Source organism: Notechis scutatus, chromosome Z, assembly GCF_049901735.1.
Source record: "Notechis scutatus isolate UNSWTSFEM ecotype Mainland chromosome Z, rNotScu1.2, whole genome shotgun sequence".
Lineage (NCBI taxonomy): Eukaryota > Metazoa > Chordata > Lepidosauria > Squamata > Elapidae > Notechis > Notechis scutatus.
In genome coordinates, this window is record NC_142025.1 from 134,482,347 (window position 1) to 134,504,638 (window position 22,292).

The 22,292-nt window shown below is 42.5% G+C and overlaps 2 protein-coding genes across 10 annotated transcripts in view; one reads left to right on the plus strand and one right to left on the minus strand.

Annotated features, from left to right (window-relative positions):
- The window catches only part of CA11 (carbonic anhydrase 11 (inactive)), a 17,237-nt gene extending 9,318 nt beyond the window's left edge, over positions 1-7,919 (minus strand). For 2 of the 3 annotated variants that reach the window (XM_087948166.1, XM_087948168.1), the window contains exons 1-3: positions 6,874-7,103; positions 5,975-6,049; positions 2,300-2,442 (exon numbers count right to left, since the gene is read on the minus strand). In XM_087948166.1, the coding sequence (XP_087804292.1) occupies positions 2,300-2,442; positions 5,975-6,049; positions 6,874-6,961 (306 nt within the window). In that variant the 5' untranslated portion in view covers positions 6,962-7,103. Of the gene's footprint in view, positions 1-2,299; positions 2,443-5,974; positions 6,050-6,873; positions 7,104-7,596 lie in introns of those variants that run through there. The other variant, XM_087948167.1, reaches the window with a different exon arrangement.
- A 5,351-nt stretch (positions 7,920-13,270) lies between these two features.
- On the plus strand, positions 13,271-21,483 carry LOC113421782 (sulfotransferase 2B1). Of its 7 annotated transcripts, none has more exons than XM_026682366.2 (7): positions 13,271-13,364; positions 17,396-17,547; positions 18,203-18,411; positions 19,032-19,158; positions 20,646-20,740; positions 20,984-21,164; positions 21,271-21,483. In XM_026682366.2, exons 2-7 carry the CDS (start codon positions 17,403-17,405, stop codon positions 21,408-21,410), a joined length of 897 nt encoding a protein of 298 aa, XP_026538151.1. In that variant the 5' UTR covers positions 13,271-13,364; positions 17,396-17,402; the 3' UTR covers positions 21,411-21,483. The 7 variants fall into 7 exon arrangements, with proteins under 7 accessions (XP_026538151.1, XP_087804207.1, XP_087804206.1 ...); XM_087948081.1 differs by lacking the exon at positions 13,271-13,364 and adding an exon at positions 13,520-14,090; XM_087948080.1 differs by lacking the exon at positions 13,271-13,364 and adding an exon at positions 16,584-16,721.
- The last annotated feature ends 809 nt before the right edge of the window (positions 21,484-22,292 follow it).

The following is a 22,292-nucleotide window of genomic DNA, read 5'->3' on the forward strand; positions in this document are numbered from 1 at the left end:
TACTGCTGCTCCTACTACTACTATTACTACGTTTTTTATTAATTAAACATGAAACTTAGTCAACTGAACATTTAAAAATATATCACAAATATTATTGACTGGCACTAATGGTTGATATGGGATGCTGCCAGAATCCTAGAAATCAGCCAAGTACTATGTTCCAAGTAGTGCAGTTTTTTGCACTTCCACTGGTATTATTGTATGAAGTTGCAATTTCTTGATGTACTTTATAAAATTCTTGGACATGGTATCAAGTGCCCCAATGACAACGAGTATTACTGTTATATGTTTCATCCATAATCGCATAGTTTCAATGGCCAGGTCACAATATCTCGTGATTTTTTCCCCAGTTCTTTTTCTTCTACTCTGGCCTTTCCTGGTACAGTGATATCAATAAATTGTACTCTTCAGTTTTCAACATCTGTGATATCTGGCTTGTTGTGTTTCAAATGACGATCTGTCTGTATTCGAAAGTCCCACAAAATCTTCACTTTCTCATTTTTGACAACTTTGAGAAGGTGAAGATCTTGTGGGACTTTCGAATACAAACAGATCATCATTTGGAACACAACAACATCATCGTCAATATCATCATCATCATCATCATTTTATTCATTAAACATGAAACCCAGTCAACTGAACATTTAAAAATGAATCACAAATATCCCTGACTGGTGCTAATGGTTGATACAGGTTGCTGCTTCCTAGATATCAGCCAAGTATCTTCTTAAAATGTACGATGTTCCGAGCAACACAGTTATTATTGTTGTTCTTGTTATTATTGTTGTCTATTAAATATCAAATTTATTCCACATTGACTAATGCACCTTGCACCCTGTTTGGACAGGGTCGTGTAAAGTAGCACTTTCTCTACAGATCAACTTTCTTCTGTGATGTTTGTGTCTTGACAGTTGAACTTTGGTTGGTTACAGATCATAAAATAGATATGTGTATGATAATTTGACTGCCCAACAAGCCCAGTTTATGGTTCACTGTGACCTTTTAACAGACCCAGATGTGAGATGTGACAAAAACAATTGGCAGCATTCTGGTGAGGGCAGAAAAGATGTTAATTCCTTTTCCTGACCAGGCAGGTGGAAGGCCAAACAAAAAAACAAAAAACAAAACAAAAACCCAATCCCGGAATAAACTGGACTTACGAAACTCTTCAAACTTGGTTTAACAACAAGCAGTTGGTTTGTTATATAAAAGAGTATATCAAAGGTGTTGGGCTTGGAGAGGGCTTCCAGTTCTCCCTCAGCTGTAAAAGGCCCCTGAGGGACTTCGGGCCAGTCCCTCTCTCTCAGCCAATCTGCCATATTGGGTTGTGGGGCAAAATAGGAGGGAGTGTTACGTACACTTCCTTCAGCTCTTGAAGGAATGGCAGAATATGTATAGTCTTTGACTTACAACTATTTGTTTAATGACTATTCAAAGTTACAGTGGCATTTAAAAAAAAAAAGATTTATGATCGGTTCTCACATTTTATGACTGTTGCAATATCCCCAGGATCAGAATTCGGGCGCTTGGCAACTGGCACATATTTACAACAATTGCAGCATTCTGCCATCCTGTGGTTGTCATTTATGTCCTTTTCAGCTGGTTTCCAACAAGCAAAGTCAACAGGGGCAGCAGATTCACTTAATGACCACATGATTCACTTAACTGCATTGATTTGCTTAACGGCCAGGGCAAAAAAGATGATCAAAATTGGGCATGACTTCTTTAACAACTGCCTTGCTTAGCAATCAAAATCCTGGTCTCAGTATGGTCCTAACTTGGGGACTACCTGCACTTCCTCTTTATTGCTGGAATGCCATTCTTTCCCCATAGCCTACTTCCAAAGAAATGAACCTCGGAGCGATTAAAACATCTTTAGGAATTCTGAGCCCAGGGAGGGATTGGGAAGGAGTGGATCTTCCCAGGTAGTTCCCAGTAGATTCATCTTTGCACATCACCTTGGGGATTTAGCTGTGGAGGGCGAAACAAAAGGGCCGATCTCAGATTCTGTCACCAAGTAATATGAGAAACTCTGGAATGAATCCAAAGGTTTCAGTGCTGGGTAAAGTTACTTGCACTCAGGTGCCACAGAAATTAGCCATTAGTGCAACTCATTTTGTTTTACGATAATGGCTGCACTCCTGGGTCACTGATGCTTGCGAGTATAGCTTTCCCCAACCTGGTGCCCTCCAGAAGGCTTGGAGAGGCAATGCCCCAATTCCACCTTTAGCGGAGAGCCTCAGACAAGGCAGGCTGAGCTGGGAATTATTTTCCATCAACCTTAGAGACCCAGACGCACCTTCTTTCCACCAATGCTCAGTCGGAGAGGAGGGAGGAAGGGATCAAAAATCATTTGACTTGTGTTGACATCCACAGGAGACTGGCGTTTGCCAATGGCACAGAGGCTCCATGCTGAATTCACAAGACCCCAGAACGGAGGACCTAAAGAGAGAGAGAGAGAGAGAGAGAGAGAGCAAGCAATAAAAAAAAAAAACATATTCTCCCAGCCAAGGAAATATTTTTATCCCTGGCTCTCTAGGGAGCAATTATAGACAAGGGAGAGTGTTGGCATCAGGGGAGCCATTCAGCAAATGCACCTCTGTGCATGTGTTTGTGCGTGCGTGTGCATTTGTTTGAAAACAGCCTCCAGTATGTGTGGGCGGGTGAAGGAAGATTACAAGCACTTCAGTGTTTTCCTCCTCATCTGGTTGCATCTGTGCACATAGCTAATATAAAAAAGCACAATATAGACGAGAAGCTGGATGGAGTTGCAAATCAATGTACGATTACATCTGAAGCACTGAAGGACAGCAACAGGGCAGTGATGTCTGAAATGGCCACATTTCCCTGAAGACCCTCCTGTACTTGCAAATATGAAATCAGCAGAGGAAACATGTATTTCTAATTCGCAGGGACCATTCCTGAGCTACCTTAGGAGATATCACTGAATAGGCATGATATTCTATCTGTTCTTGGGTTGCCTCAGTCAGTCCCAAACGGATACTCCCAGTTGTGCTAACTGCAATGTCCATCATCCCCAGCCCAAGGATCACAGGAGCCATAACCCACCAGGATGGGAAAGACTGTACTATTTTGATAGAATGCAAATTGTCATCAGGTGGTGCATTAGAATCAATACACACAAACTGTACACACTGAAGTAAATGTGTGCCTGCACAAATACTCCCTTCTCTCTGGATGCCTTTTTTAATAATAGAGAAAATGTGTATGCATGTCATTTAGTCAAACTATATTTCTAGGCTGTCTTTCCTAGGCATACCTCATTTTTGTATGTGTGTTTGCTGGCTTTATTCAGCCTCAGCCCCTTGATGGTTCTGGCAGATCTTTGTATCCTCACTTATATGTGTACATTTAATTATTAATTCGCCCCCTCTTCCAATCAGGGCTTTGCCTCTTCTTCCTTTTGCCACCTTCCCCCAGGCAGGTCAAGCAGGTGGGGGGATGGGAGAATAGAACCCCCTGGTTTTCTGCCCCACATTCACAAACCCATCCCAACAGCCCATCTACCCACCCACCCACCCATCTACTGTGACTGCTTCTCTTTGCCTCCCGTTCGCTGCATTGCTGGAACAAGCAAGGGAGATATTAAATATTAATGCAGCCTCTTGCAGTTGCCAAGCTGAGCCCAGCCCCCCACCTTAGCTCTGCACTGTGTACAGCTGCGGCGCAGTAGCGCTCTCCCCCCCAGCGCATCCCCTCCCTCACAGGAAGACCACAACAACATCCCTCTTCCTCGGTCGGCACCACCACCCTTGGGACTCTGCGAGGCGTCCTCAGCCTTCGACGTAGAGAGAGGTCACCCGTGAGGCAGCTGTTCTCCTCTGGCCTTCCCTTCTAATGGGCTGCCGGGAAGGGGTGCCAAATTTCTGCGCTGAGGAAACCCCACTCCTGAGCTCAGAATAAATTATGCAGATGCGCTCCAAATTTGCATGGGCTAAATCTGCCTAAACTGAAACGGGGGGGGGGAATTGATTTCCCCCACCACCATCTTTGGAAGTTTGGAAGAAGCCAGGAGACCTGGAGGGGGAAGGAGAAAAGGAAAGTGATCTAACCCTGGGTGAGAAATGAGATGGAGCAGGGAGGAGAGGGAGGAAAGCCATCAATGCTTCCAAACAGAAGGTTGGTGAGAAACCAACCAACAGACCATTCCTGATCAAGGGAAATATTCCCGCTGACACCCAAAGGAATCTATGTGGAGAGAGCCCCCAAATCAATATTGTGGTCACCCCCACCATATAATAAAAATATCACTTCTTTTTTTAAGTACACGGCATATGTAGCATAATAAAAAAGCGGTAGGAGCTTTGAGCACGACTATGGCCAACATATTGAATGTGTTGTCACTCTCCCCTCCCCCAAGCACCCCTGCATCCATTCCCCACTATTACCAAATGCTGCCTGTCCTTGGACACACTGTCTTATGTCAACTGATGAGGGGGTAGACATGCCTTCCTGTTAAACAAAGGAAGTGCAGAATTTACCAAAGGGGCCAATGTGCAAGACTGTGTTGGTTCTGGCTGAGATATGGAAAAGTGCAAACTTTGAAAATTGGGCTTAGGAATGTCATCCCAGGAGTAAAAAATTCTTAACCAAGAATACGGACCAGCGATCCAGTTCCTTTTATCAGCCTGCTGGTTTGTTTCCCTCTCTCATCGTTCATTTGGTCATTTCCTATACACTTCAGTTTTGGACTGTCCGCAGATATCAAATTGCCTGCCGGGTCAGAAGATTTTCATCTTTCCATAATAGTCTTCATGACAATTCCCCATTCTCCCCCCCCCACTTTTTTTGTTTGAAGTATGCTTAGATGGATCAGGGTAAGGGGTCATTTCTGGCGGTGATGCTAAGGGTTTGCAGGTCAATGTGACAGGCCTTGTAGTGGCATTAGCATTATTATCACGGAAGCATCCCTAGATAAATAGAACCATTTCCCCCAAAACAAATATAAATATTAAAACAACTGATACACAGTCTGTCTTCTTGGTCCTTCTAACCTTCGTAATGGCAAGTAAAGCTAAAGGTGGATTATTATTATTATTATTATTATTATTATTATTATTATTATTATTATTATTATTATTATTATTATTATTATTATTATTATTATTATTATTATTATTATTATTATTATTATTTGGAGTCAAGGTTGACTCCTAGTGCCTTTATAGGAACTGCCATATTTATTTCTTCACAATAATACTGGGGTAGTTGGCCACCTATCTTGGAAGCTTTTTTTTTTTTTTTTTGCCTCTCCAGACTAGCCAAATTCCTTAGAATTTCCTAATAGTCTGCTCTGCAAATACAAGCCAGGTTCAATTCTGCTAAGCCCTTTGAAATTAGCCAAATTTGGCTTGGTGCTGCCCCCTAGCCAAGCTTTAAGAATGTAAGGAGATCCTTTTAAATGATTGGGTCATTTGTCCCCAAACCAAATAAAATCCAAATGTGCTGGTCTACATTTCCCAAAATTTCCATGCCACCAGGGAATCTTGGAAAGGATCATCCAGCACATCTTCATGGCACCATGTTGGAAGAAACCAAGTAACACCAGAGTTTCCAGCATAAGTTTTCTTCTCAGTCATTCTTTGAATCTTTTAGCTGGATTTCTGAATTCAAAGCAAGTGTTTTCTGCTAAACCCTCTTTGAAATCATCAGCCAAAAGGATAAATACCAGTTCAGATTCAGCTATGGATCTTTACAATATTCATAGTGCATTGGTCAATAAGATGTTGTAACAAAAAAATAAAGACATGTATTATACATGAGGGATATTCAACGTGTTTCGATCACAAGAAAAGTCAACTCATGGAAAATGTCCCCCTCATGAAGAGGTCACAGACCTAGAAGGAACATCTAGGATGAGGGTACCTCAAGAGGGCATCTAAGGAAGACATGCCACTCTTTGTTCTTTGGAGCATTCTCCACCAGCACTATCCAGGCATGGAGAATTTTGTACCTGGCACAAAGCTTCCATGAAGTGTTTCCTTGTATGCCCACCAGTCCTCGTAGGTTTTTGCAGGAACAAATTGCACTAGAAAAAGGAGGGAGGAGGGGGAAAATGAAAGGAAAAAATGGTAAATTAGCAAAGGCAGTTGGTGAGAGGACTGGAGCAAAGAAATGGCATAGATCTTCCTCTCTGTTTGCCACTCCTTGCCATGAAGATTATCTAAACTTCTTTTCCTTCTCTTTGTCCTTCCTTCCAGAATCCAAATTGCAAATGCTGAAATAAGGTACCTGGACTGGCAGGCTACACCCCCAGCCACTGGAAACATCCAAAAATGAGAACAAATCAAAGCTACTCCTCAACAGTATGAAATGTGGAGAAAGAAACTTCACATGCTCAGAAACACTTTTGCCTCTCCATTGGTGCTACTTTTTCAGGTCGTGTCCCGGGGCTGAAACAGGGCAGCCCAGGTGGGATCTTAGCCTGGGGATCAGCTTAAACTGTGGCTGATCAGGTGTCGTAAAAGATGCATACAGCAGATGGATGAAAAGCTAGAGGCAACGGAAAGAATGCGAGGGAGAAATAATTTCCCCTCAGAACAGTTGATTGATTTCATCTCTGATTAACCAGTGTCCATAAGTGAGAGGGTCTTTTTATGCAGGAGGGAGGAAGATGCACTCACCTGCTCCCAAATCTGAATGAAAAAAAATTGTGTATGTATATAGATTGGGGGTGGGGGGGCAGAGGTGTGAGAGAGTTACCCCTGATTCCACCGGGACTGGCTTCATCCTTTTGTTCCTCCTTTCTATTTACAACAAACAATTCAATCTCCCACCCGCCCTCCCCAGCCAAAAAAACCCATTCCAAGCTAATCTCCTCCCCGCCCCCCCCAATACCTTTCTCTCTCTTACCAGCCATACAAGTTGCTCTCAGCAGCAGCAACAGCAGCAGCCCTGGTGCTCCCAGGAAGCAGAGCCCCCTGCCAGGTCCGGTCCACATCCTGGTGGGTCAAGAGGGGCTTAAAGCCGGAGCTGCCCCCTCCTCAGCATCCCGCGGCAAAGACCCCGTTCACAGCCTCCGGAGAGAGAGACGGAAGTCGAGCTTCCTGGCGGCCGGCTCTTATGCGCCCCCCGAGCGAGCCCTCATCCTCGGAAGCCCCCTGCCCTTTCCATGCCCTCTCGCTCTCCGGCTCCCTAGGTCTCTTTACTCGACGCCTCCATCTTCCTCCTCCTCTTCCTCCCGCCCTTTCTCCTGGGGATACCACCAACTACCCCCCCGCCGCCCACCTCAATTAATGCGGAAGATGCTCGGGTGGTGTCCGGGGAAGCGAAGGGGCTCCGGCCGTGAGAGTTTGCGCGCCGGGGGGAGCGGAGAAAGCGGCTGGAAGAGATCCCCCACCACTCCGCCGCTTCGTTCCCCCAAGGCGCCGGAGTGGCGGGACTGCCGCTTCTCGGCTGGGGGCGCTGGCGCTGGATCCGGAGGGTGGCGGGAAGGAGACGCTGCCGCTGTCCGCGAGGCGCCCTTAACTTTACTTCTTTGTCGCTATCTTTTCTTTCTTTCTTTCCCACCGCCTCTCCCTGCCTCCCCGTGGACTAGCTTCTTCCGCGCTGCCCCCGCTTCTTTCCCCGGCTTACCTTCTGCTTTCCTTCCCTCTGCTCTTCTCGCTTTTATTTTCTCCACCTGTTTCCCCCCTTTTTTTCCCTTATGTCCCCCCTTTCTCACTCTTCCTCTTCTCCTTCCACCTTCCCCCTTCTCTACAATCCCTCTTTCAGCTTTTTCTCTGCCGTCCTCCTCAGTCGTTCTTCTTTCTCCCCCACTTCTTATTTGGGGGGGGTCTTCTTGCCTTATTTCAGACCTCTCCCTCCTTCCTTCTCTTTCTCCCTCTTTTCCTCTCGGGCTCCCCTTCTCTTATTCCTCCCTCGCCTGTTTTTCTCTCTCTTCCTTCTCTGCATCTCCTAGCCAAACCCGCCTCCCCCTCCTTCTCCCCCCACCACTTCTAAAATGCACAGATCTTTTCTCCTCTCTTTCCCTTCCTCGCACCCAGGGGACCCCCGAGAGATGCAATTGAGGGAGGGAGGGGGGGGAGGAAGATCTTTTAAGGTGGATTGGAATTTAAGGTGGATTTAAGGTGGATTGGAAGACCGGTGGATTCCCCGAAACTGGTGATCTCAACTTACCCAGATGCAGTGAGATAACATTTCTCTTATCCATTATGTCATTCCAGGGGAAAGGCTGAACCCAAGTAAGATGCCATCTTACTCCTTTGTTGCAGAAAAGGATTGGGAAAGATGGTCAAGAATCAGGCTGCAGCCCTAAAGATGGTGTACAGCTGATTTAGAGAAACATAAAGTAGAGGTCACCAACTGGAGACTTCTGGACTAGTTTGGCTCCTGAGCCGTTTGGCCAGAACTTCTCAGCCTCTTCTGACAAATTGGAAGCAAGGGAAGATCCTGGGGTGAAAATGGAATCTCTAGCAAAGGGATAAATTGGCATCTCCAGGGCCTGCGTGACCGAGAAGCTTGCCTGCCGATTCTTAAAACCTTTGCAATATGAGCTTGAAGGCATGAACCAATTTGGAGGGAATAATTTTTCTACCAATCAAGGAGAATATTTGTAGCTCAGGGTTGAACTGTGGGGTCCTTGGTGCTTGGATGTTTTCTTGCAGATGTTTCATTACCCAACTAGGTAACATTATCAGTGCAAACCCCATTCCCTTTAGCACTGGTGATGATACCTAGTTGGGTAATGAAACTGCCTTCAAGAAAACAACCAAGCTCAGAGACCACCAAGGAACAAGAACTTTTTCCACCTGAAAATAGGTTATGGGTGTCCTAAGGTGGGGTGGGGTTTTAAAAAGCCAAGATGGCAACTGTGGGATAACACCTTTTTTTTTTTTAAATGTCACAAATGTGTGGAGAAGGCAAAACAGCTTAGGAGGAAAGCAAATGTACTAGGAACGTACTAGGGTCAGATTAGGAGGAGAGGCAGACAAAAGTGGGAATGACCGGGGCAGTTTTCAGAAAGAGCTGAATTTTGACCTACTTGCATTCTTTTTGTGCCTAAAATCTTAGTTCCTGACTGCAAACTATCCTCTCCTTTCATTGTGCCCTAAAACGGACATTTGCTTAGGGATGTGTTCTGTCCTAAATCAATAAAACGTATCTTCTTTTTTGTGGCTTTATAATTGCCATGCTTAATGAAGCTATAGCGTGAGTGCAAAAGAAAAGTTACAGGTAGTCCTCGACTTAACTATAGTTCATTTAGTGACCGTTCAAAGTTACAGTAGCATTGAAAAATGTGATTTATGACTGTTTTTTCATGGTTACAATCTTTGCAGCATCCCCATGATCATGGGATCAAAATTCAGATGCTTGGCAACTGACTCATACTTATGACAATTTCTGTGTCCCAAGATCATGTGATCATCTTTTGTGACCTTCTCACGAGCAAAGTCAATGGAGAAACCAGATTCACTTAACCAGGGGGTTACTAACTCATCAACTGCAGTGATTCAAGTGTGGCAAAAAAGATAATAAAATGGGGCAAAACTCACTTAACAAATGTCTCACTTAACAACAGAAATTTTGGCCTCAATTGTGGTTCTATTTTGTCATTCCACAAAATACAGCTAAGCAACAGCAAAGGGCAGTTTGAATTAATACTACAAGAAATCACGCTTTAAAGTGTGAATCCTAGATCAGTGTACATACTTATTGAATCTGTATCCTCTCTTCCCCATGGAGTTCAAAAGAGTCTATGGATGAGTGCACAGAGCATAGTAGGCCAATGCGATTGGCTAGTTTGTGGCTCAATATTTATTGCACCTTTAGTGGTTAATTTACAGTTCAATGGGTTTTGTGGATCCAAACAATTGAATTAATGTACGAAAACATGGCTGTCATCCACAATTTGTTTCAGTTAGATCATCTGGATGTCTTGCTTGTCATAGTTGAGGACCTTCCTCATGATATAGATTCCAACTCATTGCAAGCTTCCTATGAGGCAGGTTGAAACTGATCTAAGGATTCCTGAAATAAAAGTTGGACTTAGTCCAACATTCTGAAAGAAGACCTCTCATGTAACATTCTAGGATAGCATCTCTCAACCTTGGCACCTTGAACATGTGTGGATTCTCTCGCTGGCTGGGGAATTCTGGGAGTTGAAGTCCACACATCTTCACGTTGCCATGGTTAAAAAGCACTGTTTTGGAGCTTTCTGCAGTCAACCAGCTTAGAAATTCAATGAACAAACAAAATCACTTGCAGTCTATTTCTTTCAGAGAGTGGAAGACCTGGCACACGAGATCCTCACCTTCGTGGAAGGTCAAATGTAGATCAAATTCTGGAAGATTAACATTCCCATTGATAAGGCAAGAAAACCTAAGGTATATTCAGCCCATTAAGATACTGGAAGGCTAACAGATTTATTGGCCAATTGAACAGAATGTGTGGATTGCATCATATAAAGCAGGGGGTGTCCAACCTTGGTAACTTTAAGACTTGTGGACTTCATTTCCCAGAATTCCCCAGCCAGAATGTCCTGCCCATGGCTGGCTGGAAAATTCTGGGAGTTGAAATCCACAAGCCTTAAAAGTTGCCAAGGTTGGATACCCCTGATCTAAAGACTTTAAAACAATCAGACATCTGGGAAGGACAGAAAAACCATGACGGATAGTGGATTGGGAATCTCTCAAGGTCTCTCTCTCCTTGCCCTTCCAAAACTTTAATAGGTAGTCCTCAACTTACAGCCTATCTGAAAAAGGAAACTTACAACCTGGATCTGTTCGTCCCCCTGCGGCCACATGACTGCACTTTGGGCGTTCAGCAATACAGCTGCATTTATGACTGTTTGCCACATGTCACAGTCACATAACCTTGTTTTACGATGGTCAAACTGTCAATTGACCACACAAAATATTTTAACGAAGTTTTACCCATAGGCTGTGAGGAAGAACACCCCACTTTCTCATACACTTACAGATAAGCAATGTATCTTTTATCCTCACTACAACTGTGGGATAATTAGGTTGAAAGTTGGAACTATCCTGTATGAGAACTGGCAGGGATCAACCTAGAATTCTTATATAAACACAAGCAGAATAACAGAGTTGAAAGGGATCTTGGAGATCTTCTAGTCCAACCCACTACTCAAGAAGGGGACCATATACCATTCCAGACAAGTGGCTGTCCAGTCACTTCTTAAAAGCCTCCAGTGGTGCAGCACTCACAACTTCTGAAGGCAAGTTGTTCCACTGGTTAATTCTCGCTGTTAGGAAATTCCTCCTTAGTTCTCGTTTGCTTCTCTCCTTGATTAGTTTCCACTCATTGCTTCTTGTTCTGCCTTTAGGTACTTTGGGGAATAGCTTGACTCCCTCTTCTTTGTGACAGATCCTCAAATATTGGAACTGCTATATCATGTCACCCTTAGTCCTTCTTTTAGCTAAACTAGACATACCCAATTCCTGCAACCATTCTTTGTATATTTTAGCCTCCAATCCCCTAATCATCTTTGTTTCTCGTTATTAAGTCCAACTCCTTCAATTCCATTGATCGTTATCTAACCCATAGTAGGTGCTAAAGGTTTATTGAGAAGATTCCTGTGGTTGGCATGAGTAGCAATAAATCAGTTTAATTGGACCTTCATGTATGGACCTTTTGAGCTTGACATATCCTAGTCTTATCCATGAGCTGAATGGAAATTTGAACTGAGGTTTTCTCAGTTCTAATCTCATTATAATATGGGGAATCTATAATACTCCCAAAAGAATGGGACTATGGTAACTTTTACCATATTCTTTGCTCATAATCCTTGGGATAATAGAAGTTATAGTCCAACATCTTAGTTTTACCTACAGCTGCTCTAATGAAAACACCATTACATTTTCCCTTCTAGGCTGTGGAATTTAATTTGACAAAATGTAATGTTTTCTGCTGGTAAGGTATGATTTCATTTAGGGCAGGCAATTGCTGGTAAAACCTCTACAATTTTCCACGTGAAAACCTTTGAACAGATGGCCTGCACATATTTGTGCAACTCCTTTTCCATAATAGGATTTTATAAGAGGGTGACTGAAGACAGGGAAAACAACAATACCTGTATCATGTTGCCCAAAATAAGTTTGTAGTTTTTCACATTGGGACTTGTATAAGGTATTCCCTCATTTAGCCTCAGAGATTAATTATCGATGCTGCATTGTTAGTGTGGCAATGACACCATTGCTACACATTGGCTGAAATGTGGCAATGTCCAGAATAGAATAGACAAGGTTTCTTTTGATGAACTAACAAAAAAAGCTGCCAAGGTTGAAATCCCATTTTGCAAGCTGAAGTCATCAAATTTATAAGCCATAAGCTAATAATTTGAATAGGTTTCGCTTATGTCATGTCTGGTTGTAATGTTACTTAATTTCATTTGGCTGTGCTGCAAGAATCCAGCCAATCAATTTACACATTGAAGATTATGGTTAAGCTTTTGTGCAACTACTGTGGTTACGTTTTGCAGCTTAGCACAATAACTAAAGCCAACTATGGCCTGTTGTCATAAAGATTATATGTTAAATGTTATAAAGCCACCTAGAGTTGGTTGATACACAGATGGGCAGCATACAAATAGAATATTTATTTATTTAGCATATGGCTTCATTTTTGTTGCCATGTATTTTGAGAGGCAGGAAAGTCTACAGGGTAGTCTGGCTAGTTGCTAGTTCATTTAGTTCACACTGTCACGCTATCCTGGGTGCACCATGGAGATGAACTAGCTTCACATCCACAAATTTAATAAGTAAATAGGTGAAGTAAGCTAATACGGCTTGTTCAAGAAGCTATGATTTAAGAATTCCCAGACTTTGGAGGTTGCTACGTACCATTATGGATGCATATTAGAGTCCTATAAGTCAAGTGGCAACTGTAGGACCCAGAAGGATGGAGTATTGGAGGAGGTTAAGTTTCACATATGTGGAAAAAGTTTTACTCCTAAGATCTACGGAGATTCTCAGTCATCCAGGTTGCCGTTGTCCCAAAGGTGCTTTTCCAAGAGGCAACTGGACTTTCTGGTTTTTCTTTGAAGATGTTTCACTTCTCAACAGCTGGAGAAGCTTCTTTGGATGATACTTCCTGATATTTCAGGACTTCGCCCCATCATATTCATTTTCTGATGGAGCAGCAGGGCAACCTCTTTGCTGGCCTTAGGGACCATCTGGCCATCGAATACCTTCTGCGGGTCAAGGATCGAGCAGGACGTCTCTAAGAGGATCTCGCCACCTTAAAAAAAAAAAAGGGGGGGGGTCTCCGGTTAGGAGGCAAAGCTTGAGAAACGTATGCGAAGGGAAGTCCCGCCCAGAATCCCTGGATTGGTTATCGCAAAATCAGGACGCCCGAGTCCGGTGGGAATGAAGTGAAATTTAGTAGGTTATGAAAAAGGAAGGGCGGAGAGCCACCGATTTCGGCTTCGCGGCGGTCTGGGTGGGAGGGATAGGGGTTTATTAGTAAGAGACCGCAAAGGCGGGTTGAGAAAAAGCCGTGCCAGAAAAATCGGGTTTTCTTTGGAGAACAACCGTATGTCTGGAGTTCAAAACTAGAAGGGGACGTGGGGTTTGTTGCGTGGGGAAGGCAAGGAGACCCTCCACTCCAGGCACTTAAGACAGCAAGATCCGTTTGTATAGAAGCCAAAAGTCAGATTTATTGGAAATTATGCATAAGTAAGGATGGAGTGGAAATAAGGTTTTTCCCGGCAGGGTTGCTTCGTTTTTAGAGCTGTCCGATAAACAGAATTCCAGGCTGATCAACATTTCTTTTCCAGAAAGGGGGAAAGATGAAAATTCACCTGTTGAATGTCTACATATTGCAGCCTTGTGGTGTGGAATTGATTTCTGGCAAATGTACCAAATTCTCACTTTATTTACTGTTAAGCAGGAGAGACCAAAATGATTTTCAATCAGTGTTAATTGCTTAATCCACTATGGAGTTTGTAAGCCACGATGTGTTAAACTGTAATTTCTGAGTGCACACACTGCACTAAATCAACCCACGCTAGTTACATAATGACCTAGCTTGTTGCCTAAACCAAGGCAGGGAAGCTAGCTACTTGGATTGAGGCAGTGCTACCTCTTGTAATCATATCTGGTTCGTACGTGAGTATCTTTTTGTGTTTCTGTGCCTCTTAGTTGACACTTTATGGTGTGTATGAAACCTGCTTTGTTACTCAATGGTCTAAATTTCCAAGATAAATATGATGGGGCAATTCTGAACATTCTTGGTAGCAAAGTTCAGTCGTAATGGAACTCTTACATTCCCTACACTTTGGAAGATGATTGGCTGTGGAAGATTAAGAAGTACTCACTCTAAGCTGGCCAAACAGGGTAGAAATCACAAGGATTTCTTATACCTGCAAGTAGCTAGGAAGTCATACAAGCCTCACCAGGCTGTGAAGACCAGGAATATCTTCTCCAATAACTATTCAAAGCTTAACATTCCTTATATTTTAGGTAGCTATGAGACAATCCATGACAGCTTTCAGAATTATTTCCTTACCTAAACAGAAAAAATAAAATTGCTAATGTACAGAAAAGAAAAAAAAGTAATGGGAGTGGGAGTGGCTTCTGATTTCCTGCTGGCTTCCCCAATGACTTTGCTTGTGGGGAGCTGGCAGCGAGTGTAAGAAATCCTATTACATTACTGCAACGGACCATTGCAATATAGCAACCACCAGTTTTGCAAAAACAACTGATGTGAAGATCCTTTAAATTTCAATAGCATGAGTCCTGGATTGTGTATGCATTTTTTAAGTTAGTGGATTTGAGGCACCTTGATTTAAAAACCTTTGCACTCTGATGCACTAATTGGGCTTATTGAAGGTTACAAACAGACAGGTTTAGTAGTATATAGATATCCTGTTCCTTACAGAAGCATGTTGTTGCTTCAGATTTTCATATGCTGCTTCTAAAATGTTATTATTAATCCTGCGTAACTTCTTTGAAATGTTGCACAAAGGAGTTTCTATGAGGATTCAGTGGTTAGTAGACAGGCTTCTGTTTATGCTGTTCCCAAACAAGATACATTCACCGAATGGAATCATATTAACCGATGTAGAGAATGGCTCTAGATTGACCTGCTAGAATTTTACTGGAAGGAAACTTTAATTGAGAGGCATTAACAAGAAACTAAACCAAACCAAACCAAACTAATCTCAAAACCCCTGTGGAGTGAAGGGGGGAGGTGGTGTTTTTTTTAACTCCCTCATTAGTCTACCAGCTCACTCCCAGCTGCATTTTACTGCATGTATAAATCAAGGATATTTGTGGGAAAATGAAAAAAAAAATCCTGTATTTAGGTTTTATAACAAAGGCAGAAGTACTGAAGAGGGAAAACGGGTTTGGCTGCTATACAAAGGGAAAAGATTTGGGCACCTTAGTAGGTTGAAAGCTAAGCAAGAGCCAACAGTGTAGTGCAGCTGCTAATAAAGTTATTGCAATTAGATTACATCACCAAAAACACTGATCAGATCCTGAGAAATAATTGCTTTACTCTGTCCTGTGTTGCTCAAGTGCCCCATTGTAAGAAGGGTTTTGATAAAATGGACAATTACCATAAGAGAGTGAGTATTGGTAAATAAAAATGACCTCAAAAGAAGATCTAACACTAATCCTACAGAGGAAAACATAAAGAAGCAGAAAGCGAGATATATAACTAACCACAGAACATAGGTGGGCTGCCTGTGGTTCATAGGCTACCTGCCAGCCCAGCAGACAACCAGCATCTTCCTAAAGAGGCCAACATTATTTGACCCTATCTGGACCTTCACTGCCTTAGCATCACATCCCTGCAGCTTTTAGGAGCCATAAAAAAGGGTAAAAATAGCCCAGTGATGACCAAGATGGAAAAGTCAAGCGCTCTGTTCTACAGAGGAAGTCAAGATCTGTGGGCAAAATGCAGGGAAGCAGATTTTAGTTAAACAGGAGGAAAAATTTCCTCATCGTAAAAATTGCTTGGTTGTGGAATCTACCACCTTGGTTGGTGGCCAGCTGAACTATGATGAGATGCTCCAGTTGAGGATGCACAACTTCTTCCAATTCTGATTTAATCTGCAATGATTTGTTGGCACTTTACAAGTTACAACTGAGAAGTAGAGAGAAACAGGAGGTCTGGATTTTCCTGGAAGGAAGAAGTTTCCAGCAGGTTAGATTTAGCTTGCCAACATATTTACTTGGCCCAGAACCTATGCCTTTAACATCTTCTCAAAAGATGAGCTCTTGGATATCTCCCAGTTTTTACAGTTATTCAAAAAAAACCCCAAACACAAAGCAAATTTACATTGGGTTTGTTTGACAACCTTGATGGTGGTGGTGGTGGATGGGAGCTGAACATTTGGCTTTTATGTGAATATTTCTGTGACTTAACTGATGGCCCATAAGAATGTAGATGGATCAATAATTTAGATCCAGATCCCGATAGCAGAAATCTTGGTTGTCTGATGAGAAAGGAATATCTGCATGCTTTTCTATGTCCTAAGAGACTTAAAGCCTCATCTGTTGAATTACTGTAAGTTATACGGCTCTCTTCAGATGGTACCTCTTTACATTGGAGACTGACCACACTCAGCTTTCTGGATGATGGGACTCCAGTTTCCATCAGCCTTAGAATGTATGTGTGGGGCAGATTCTGAGACTTGTCAAACGGCATGTGGAGGACTGCAAGTAGCCCTCTTCCTGCTATAAATGAACAGCAGATGACTCTCGAAGGGAGGAAAACTCCCCATCTGAAGGGTGAGCTACAATCAGGAGTTCTGGGCCCTCTAGTAGTTACCAGAGAATTAAAACGAGAGGGGAGAGTCAGATGATTTCTTTTGAAAAGCAGAGTTTGGCTGGTATGGAGCCTTGCTTCAATAGACCAAGACTGAAGAATGCCTTGTTTTCCATTCCAGGACTGGGGAACAAAATAATAATAATTCTATGTGAAAAGCTACAATATTCTTTTCCAGTAACTGCATCAGTGGGAAAACAATATGTAGAATAATGTTACAGAAAGATAGTAGCAGTGCATATTTCTTCTGAGTCTGGATTTTACTTATTATTTTCTCTCTGTATGTATGTGTGGAAGGCAGAGAGAACTGTGAACACATGTGACCTTAATTTCATTGTGCTGGCTCTCTTCTCTTTTCAAAGGACAAAGTCTCTTTTTGCAAGGGTTTTTCCTCTGCGCAGCCTGTGCCAGAAAGAGGTGTGGCACAAAAGGAGGCTGGAAGATGAGAAGAGAAAAACAGATTTGGGTGGAGTTGTAGTAGATTTTGAAGAAGCAAGGAAGGAAAACTTTGGAATTGCATTCTTCCTCTTTCCCATTAATTCCATCAAGGAGGTTTTCCCTTTCCAGGGACAGAGAGTTGAAAGGGTGTTTGGGCTTCTGTTTTTACTTCCTTTGTGTCTCTTTCCTCCTTCCACAGAAACACAATGGCCAAACGGATTGTCGAGTCTATTCAGTATGGAGGAATCACATTTCCCAGCATCATGCACAGTGAAGAGAGCATTCGCTATGCTCACCGGAGTTTTCAAGTGCGGGATAGTGATGTCTTCAATGTTACGTACCCCAAATCTGGTGAGCCACACTAGTACCTATCCCCTGCTTCCCTGGAATTTCGGGATGAAGAAAATATATTAATTTATACTTTCGTGGTTTGCTTTGACTCACTTTTCTCTAGTCTAGAGTATATGTCAAGTATACGTGTATATCTTTAGAAGTTGTGTGGACTGATAAAATTATAATAGCTAGAACTTTTCCAGAAAAATTACCAAAAGTAGCAGTGTTTTAAGTGCGTGAAATCAAAATCTTAAAAGCATAAATGCCTTGTTGGAAAATTAAAACAACAACAACAACAACAAATGATTTTGGATGCATGCCGGGACTAGTTGCAGTTCTGTCTGTTGGTGAAAGGGTTGCCTTAAAACTACGAGACAGAAAGAGGCACTTAAAAATTGTGCAGTAAATTGCGTCCCCTGTCTGTCTGTCCATCCAATTTTTTTTGTCCATCGAAACTAGTGACCTAGTGAATAGAAGTGCATGTATGTGCAGAAACCCAAAATACTATGATAAAACAATACCTGGGATTTTGCTTAGTTCCACTGGATCATTTCAGATCCTAAACCTAAATTTCTTCCACAGCTCCTACAAAAAGCTTTGGTAGATACCTTCAATGATGCCTTGCAGATTCAGGGTAAGGCTGAAGTGTAGGATGTTCTTGTCTTGTTTTCAGGAACAACTTGGATGCAAGAAATTCTTACTTTAATTTATAGCAATGGAGATCCCACATTCTCACAGTCAACCCCTTGTTGGGAACGAGTGCCCTGGGTTGAACACAATTCAGCAAAGCAATACTTGGAGAATCGACCCTCCCCGCGTCTCATTACCTCTCATTTGCCTGCAACAATCTTTCCAGAAAAGTTCTTCACTTCACAAGCTAAGGTGATTCCATTTGTACCTAGGAGTATGTATACATATAAAGAAAATGTTGATTCATTAAACAAGCCATAGATCGTTAATAGTGAATTCAATTGTAGGATGCAATGTGGGTTGGTCACCAGGACCAGAGGTTTAATCTTCTTAGCTTTTGGACTCATGATGGAGCCCTATCTACACATTTTGGACAGTCCTGGGGATGGTCTCCAGCAGGAGTCCAAAATTGTGAAAGACTAAACCTGTGGTCCCGGTAACCGACCCAGATTGCATCCTACAATGTTATCCTGAGACATGTATATTTGCCTTCATTCATAAATTCAATTGTGTCTTCAGTAAGGTGCAATTGTAGTTTACAATCATGATGGCTAACACACTATGCCAAAATCAAAGAAAACCCATTATGAATTAGTATGATGGATGAATCTTTAATTACCTTGTGTGTTGGAAAGCATGCTCCCATTGGTCACCACTAAGAAATCAGTCAGCAGTCAGAGATGGGGCTTTCTGATAACTGGTAAGAGAGGTTGACATTTCCTCCTGGCCTCTCCAAGTTTTCACTTTGGGAAGAAACTATGGGAACCATTGAGACGAAGCCATTGCAATGCTTGGCAAACTTTCTCTTCCAGGCTATTTACACTGTCCGTGACCCCAAGGACGTCTGTGTATCGCTCTATCATTATGCCAAGATGAGTTCATTTCTGGAGTATAGAGAAGATTTTGGAGAATTCATTGAGCTGTTTTCAACAGGAAAAAGTATGTGGGTAGAGGCTGGAAATTTATTCATGATTTGTTCACCAAAGTCAGTAGAATCCCTAGTAGAAAGAGTCAGTGTCAGAAGTTCCTCATTGACTGCAATCTTCCCCCTATTATCATTCTTGATGATTCATCTTTCCCCTTCACCTTTACGAGCCTTTAAGAGCCATGGTGGTGCAGTGGTTAAAATGCAGTAGTACTGCAGGCTAACTCACTGCTCACTCCAGGAGTTCGAGTCTGACCAGCTCAAGGTTGACTCACCCTTCCATCCTTCCGAGGTTGGTAAAATGAGGACCCAGGTTGTTGGGGCGGGCGGGCGGGCGGGGGGGCAATATGTTGACTCTGTAAACCTCTTAAAGCACTGTGAAGTGATATATAAGTCTAAATGCTAGTGCTAGTGCTATCTGAGCAGGTCTATTTTGGATAGACAGCCAAGGTCCCAGGTTAATCCTGAACCACTGAAGTTACCACCAAACATAAATAAATAAAATAAAATAAATAAATAAATAAAAACACAATTGTCCAGAATTTATGGTGCTATTTCCCTGCATTTTGAGGTAGGAAATACATAAGAAATAATCTATAGTCTGAGTCTTAGGCAGTCTAACAGTATAGAAATAAATTAACCTGGTTTAAAAATGCTAACAAATCAACCCCAGATCCAGAAAGAAACATGCCATTTCAGCTATGGCCTTTGGGGTTCTACTCATTTTGTATTACAATCTTACTCTAAGATACTCCTTAGATTCATCCTTAACCACCAACATCTTAGCCATCCATCCATCTCATTCCTTTCATTATAACCTCTTTGCTGTCTTCATTCTTTTTATAATGAATCATGAGTTGCTTTTGCTATTTTTTGTCATAACAATTGACCTGCTTTTAACTGCCTCACAACTCACAGCATTGACCTCTGGCATGTGTAAGATGCAACTGGTAAATCTGATTGCTTCTTTCTCAGTTCGGTTGGGTCATGTTTTGTCTGACCTGGAACCAATTAAATTATGCCCTCTGATGAAGCAAAATGCCAATCCTTTGTAGAATCCCCTTGTGTGTCAAATGTCTGTGGATGTCAAGTCCACACTAACAATCTGCTTAGTCTGTTAGATGATAACAAATGGATTCTGTCAGGTGAACTTTTAGCTCCTTGCTGTCTCCGTAGCATTCTTCCCTTTGGCTGAGATGCTTGTAAGACACGAGTGGGCAATATGGTCCAGTTGTCTTGGATTTTGGTTCCTTGTTGCCTAGCCAGCATGGCCTGTGGCAAGGGATTATGGGAATTATAATCCAGAACATCTGGAGGTACAATACCACCCTCCTTTTGCTATGAACATTTGCTTAGAAATCAGTTTTGCTGGGATCAGTGGAATTCACTATTAGTGCATATAGGTTTCCAATTCCAGAATTATTTTGCTTACTATATTAAAATCTATGCAGCTACAAAAATATAAAATAAAAACGCTTTCCTTTTTATTTGCTTCCCCCAGTTCTCTTTGGTACCTGGTTTGATCATGTTAAAAGTTGGCTGGCCTACAAGAATGAGAAAAAGTTTCTCCTTCTGGTCTATGATGAATTGCTAAAGGTAGATGTCTGCCTACCTATCATCTATCTAGATCTATTTTTATCTGCCTGCTTGTCTGTCTGTCTGTCTGTCTGTCTATCTATCTATCTATCTATCTATCTATCTATCTATCTATCTATCTATCTATCTATCTATCTATCTATTATTTTCATTCCTTGTTGCCCCACTCCAATTCAGAAGTCATTTTGTCCTAGAGGTCCTAACTTAGAGATCTAGCTTTTCCTCATGATCTTCTACCTTTAGGATCTACGTGGCAGTGTTCTTCGCATTTGTGAATTCCTAGGCAAGAATTTGGATTCTACTATGGTTGACTCAGTGGTGGAAAATGCTTCTTTTGGGGTGATGAAGAACAACAAGATGGTGAATTACACTCTGGTTCCTGAAAATGTGCTGGATCAAAAGATCAGCCCTTTCTTCAGGAAAGGTAAAAATCAAAACGCGTTGAAAAAAATCTACAGTTCAATGAATATCCAAAAGTTGGTGCAGTAAAACACATAGTGCCTTACCTTTTTCCTTCCCCTTTTTTGCAGGGGTTTCTGGGGACTGGAAAACTCACTTTACTGAAGAGCAGAGCGCTGCTTTCTACCAGCTCTACCAGGAAAATATGAATGGACTAGAGACCAAATTTCCATGGGATGAATTCAATGTTGAAAAACATCAGGAAACTTGAGATTTTGGAGGGGAGGGGAGACTGCTGTGATCCAAAAATGCCAAACATGAATTAAAATATTTCATTCAAAATAGGTAGTCCTCAGATTATGACTGCGATCTTGATCAGGATTGCTGTCACTAAAAAAATACAATCATAAAGCACGACATCACACAACCACATCACTTAGTGACAGCAATCCAGACCTAGTTGTTGTTGTAGCCCAAGATATGCAAGTTATTATGTGTGAGCAGAACACGTCCCATGGAAGGAATGAGCAGATGCCACGGGGGTAGGGGTGGGAGGGAGAGGCCCTGAAAGACCTGATGCAGGCCGTGTGGGTGTGGTGGGTGCAGGCATCGTGTGGGGGCACAGGTATGGGCTGCAGGCATGTGCATATTGTGTGTGTCAGTTCAGGGGCTATGGAAAGGTGGCATGGGGAATGTGAGTATGTGTGAACACAGGGAAGCTGGAGAAGGGGGCAGGTTGTGTGTGATTGTGGGGAAGTTGTGGAAAGAGGGCAGGTGTAGATGATCATGCTGAGCTGGAAGGTGAAGTCAAACATATCATCTGTTTGGGGTCATTGCGCCACCACAAGAAACCCAAGTCCAGCCCTCCCATTGAATTCCATTGACCCATATCTAGCACCATTTTTTTATCATTAGTTGATCAGATTCTTTTGTGTTGGTAGCAGGGGTGGGATTCACATTTTTTAACAACCGGTTCTGTGGGCATGGCTTAGTTGGTGGGCGTGGCTTGGTGATCTTGTCATTGGCTGGGTGTGGCCAACTCAATATCACTCACATCGAGGCACGCATCTTCTCGCCTGGCCTCTCATGACTGTGGGGATGCTGCAAGAGTCGTAAATGTGAAAAATGGTCATAATGGTCACTTTTTTCAGTG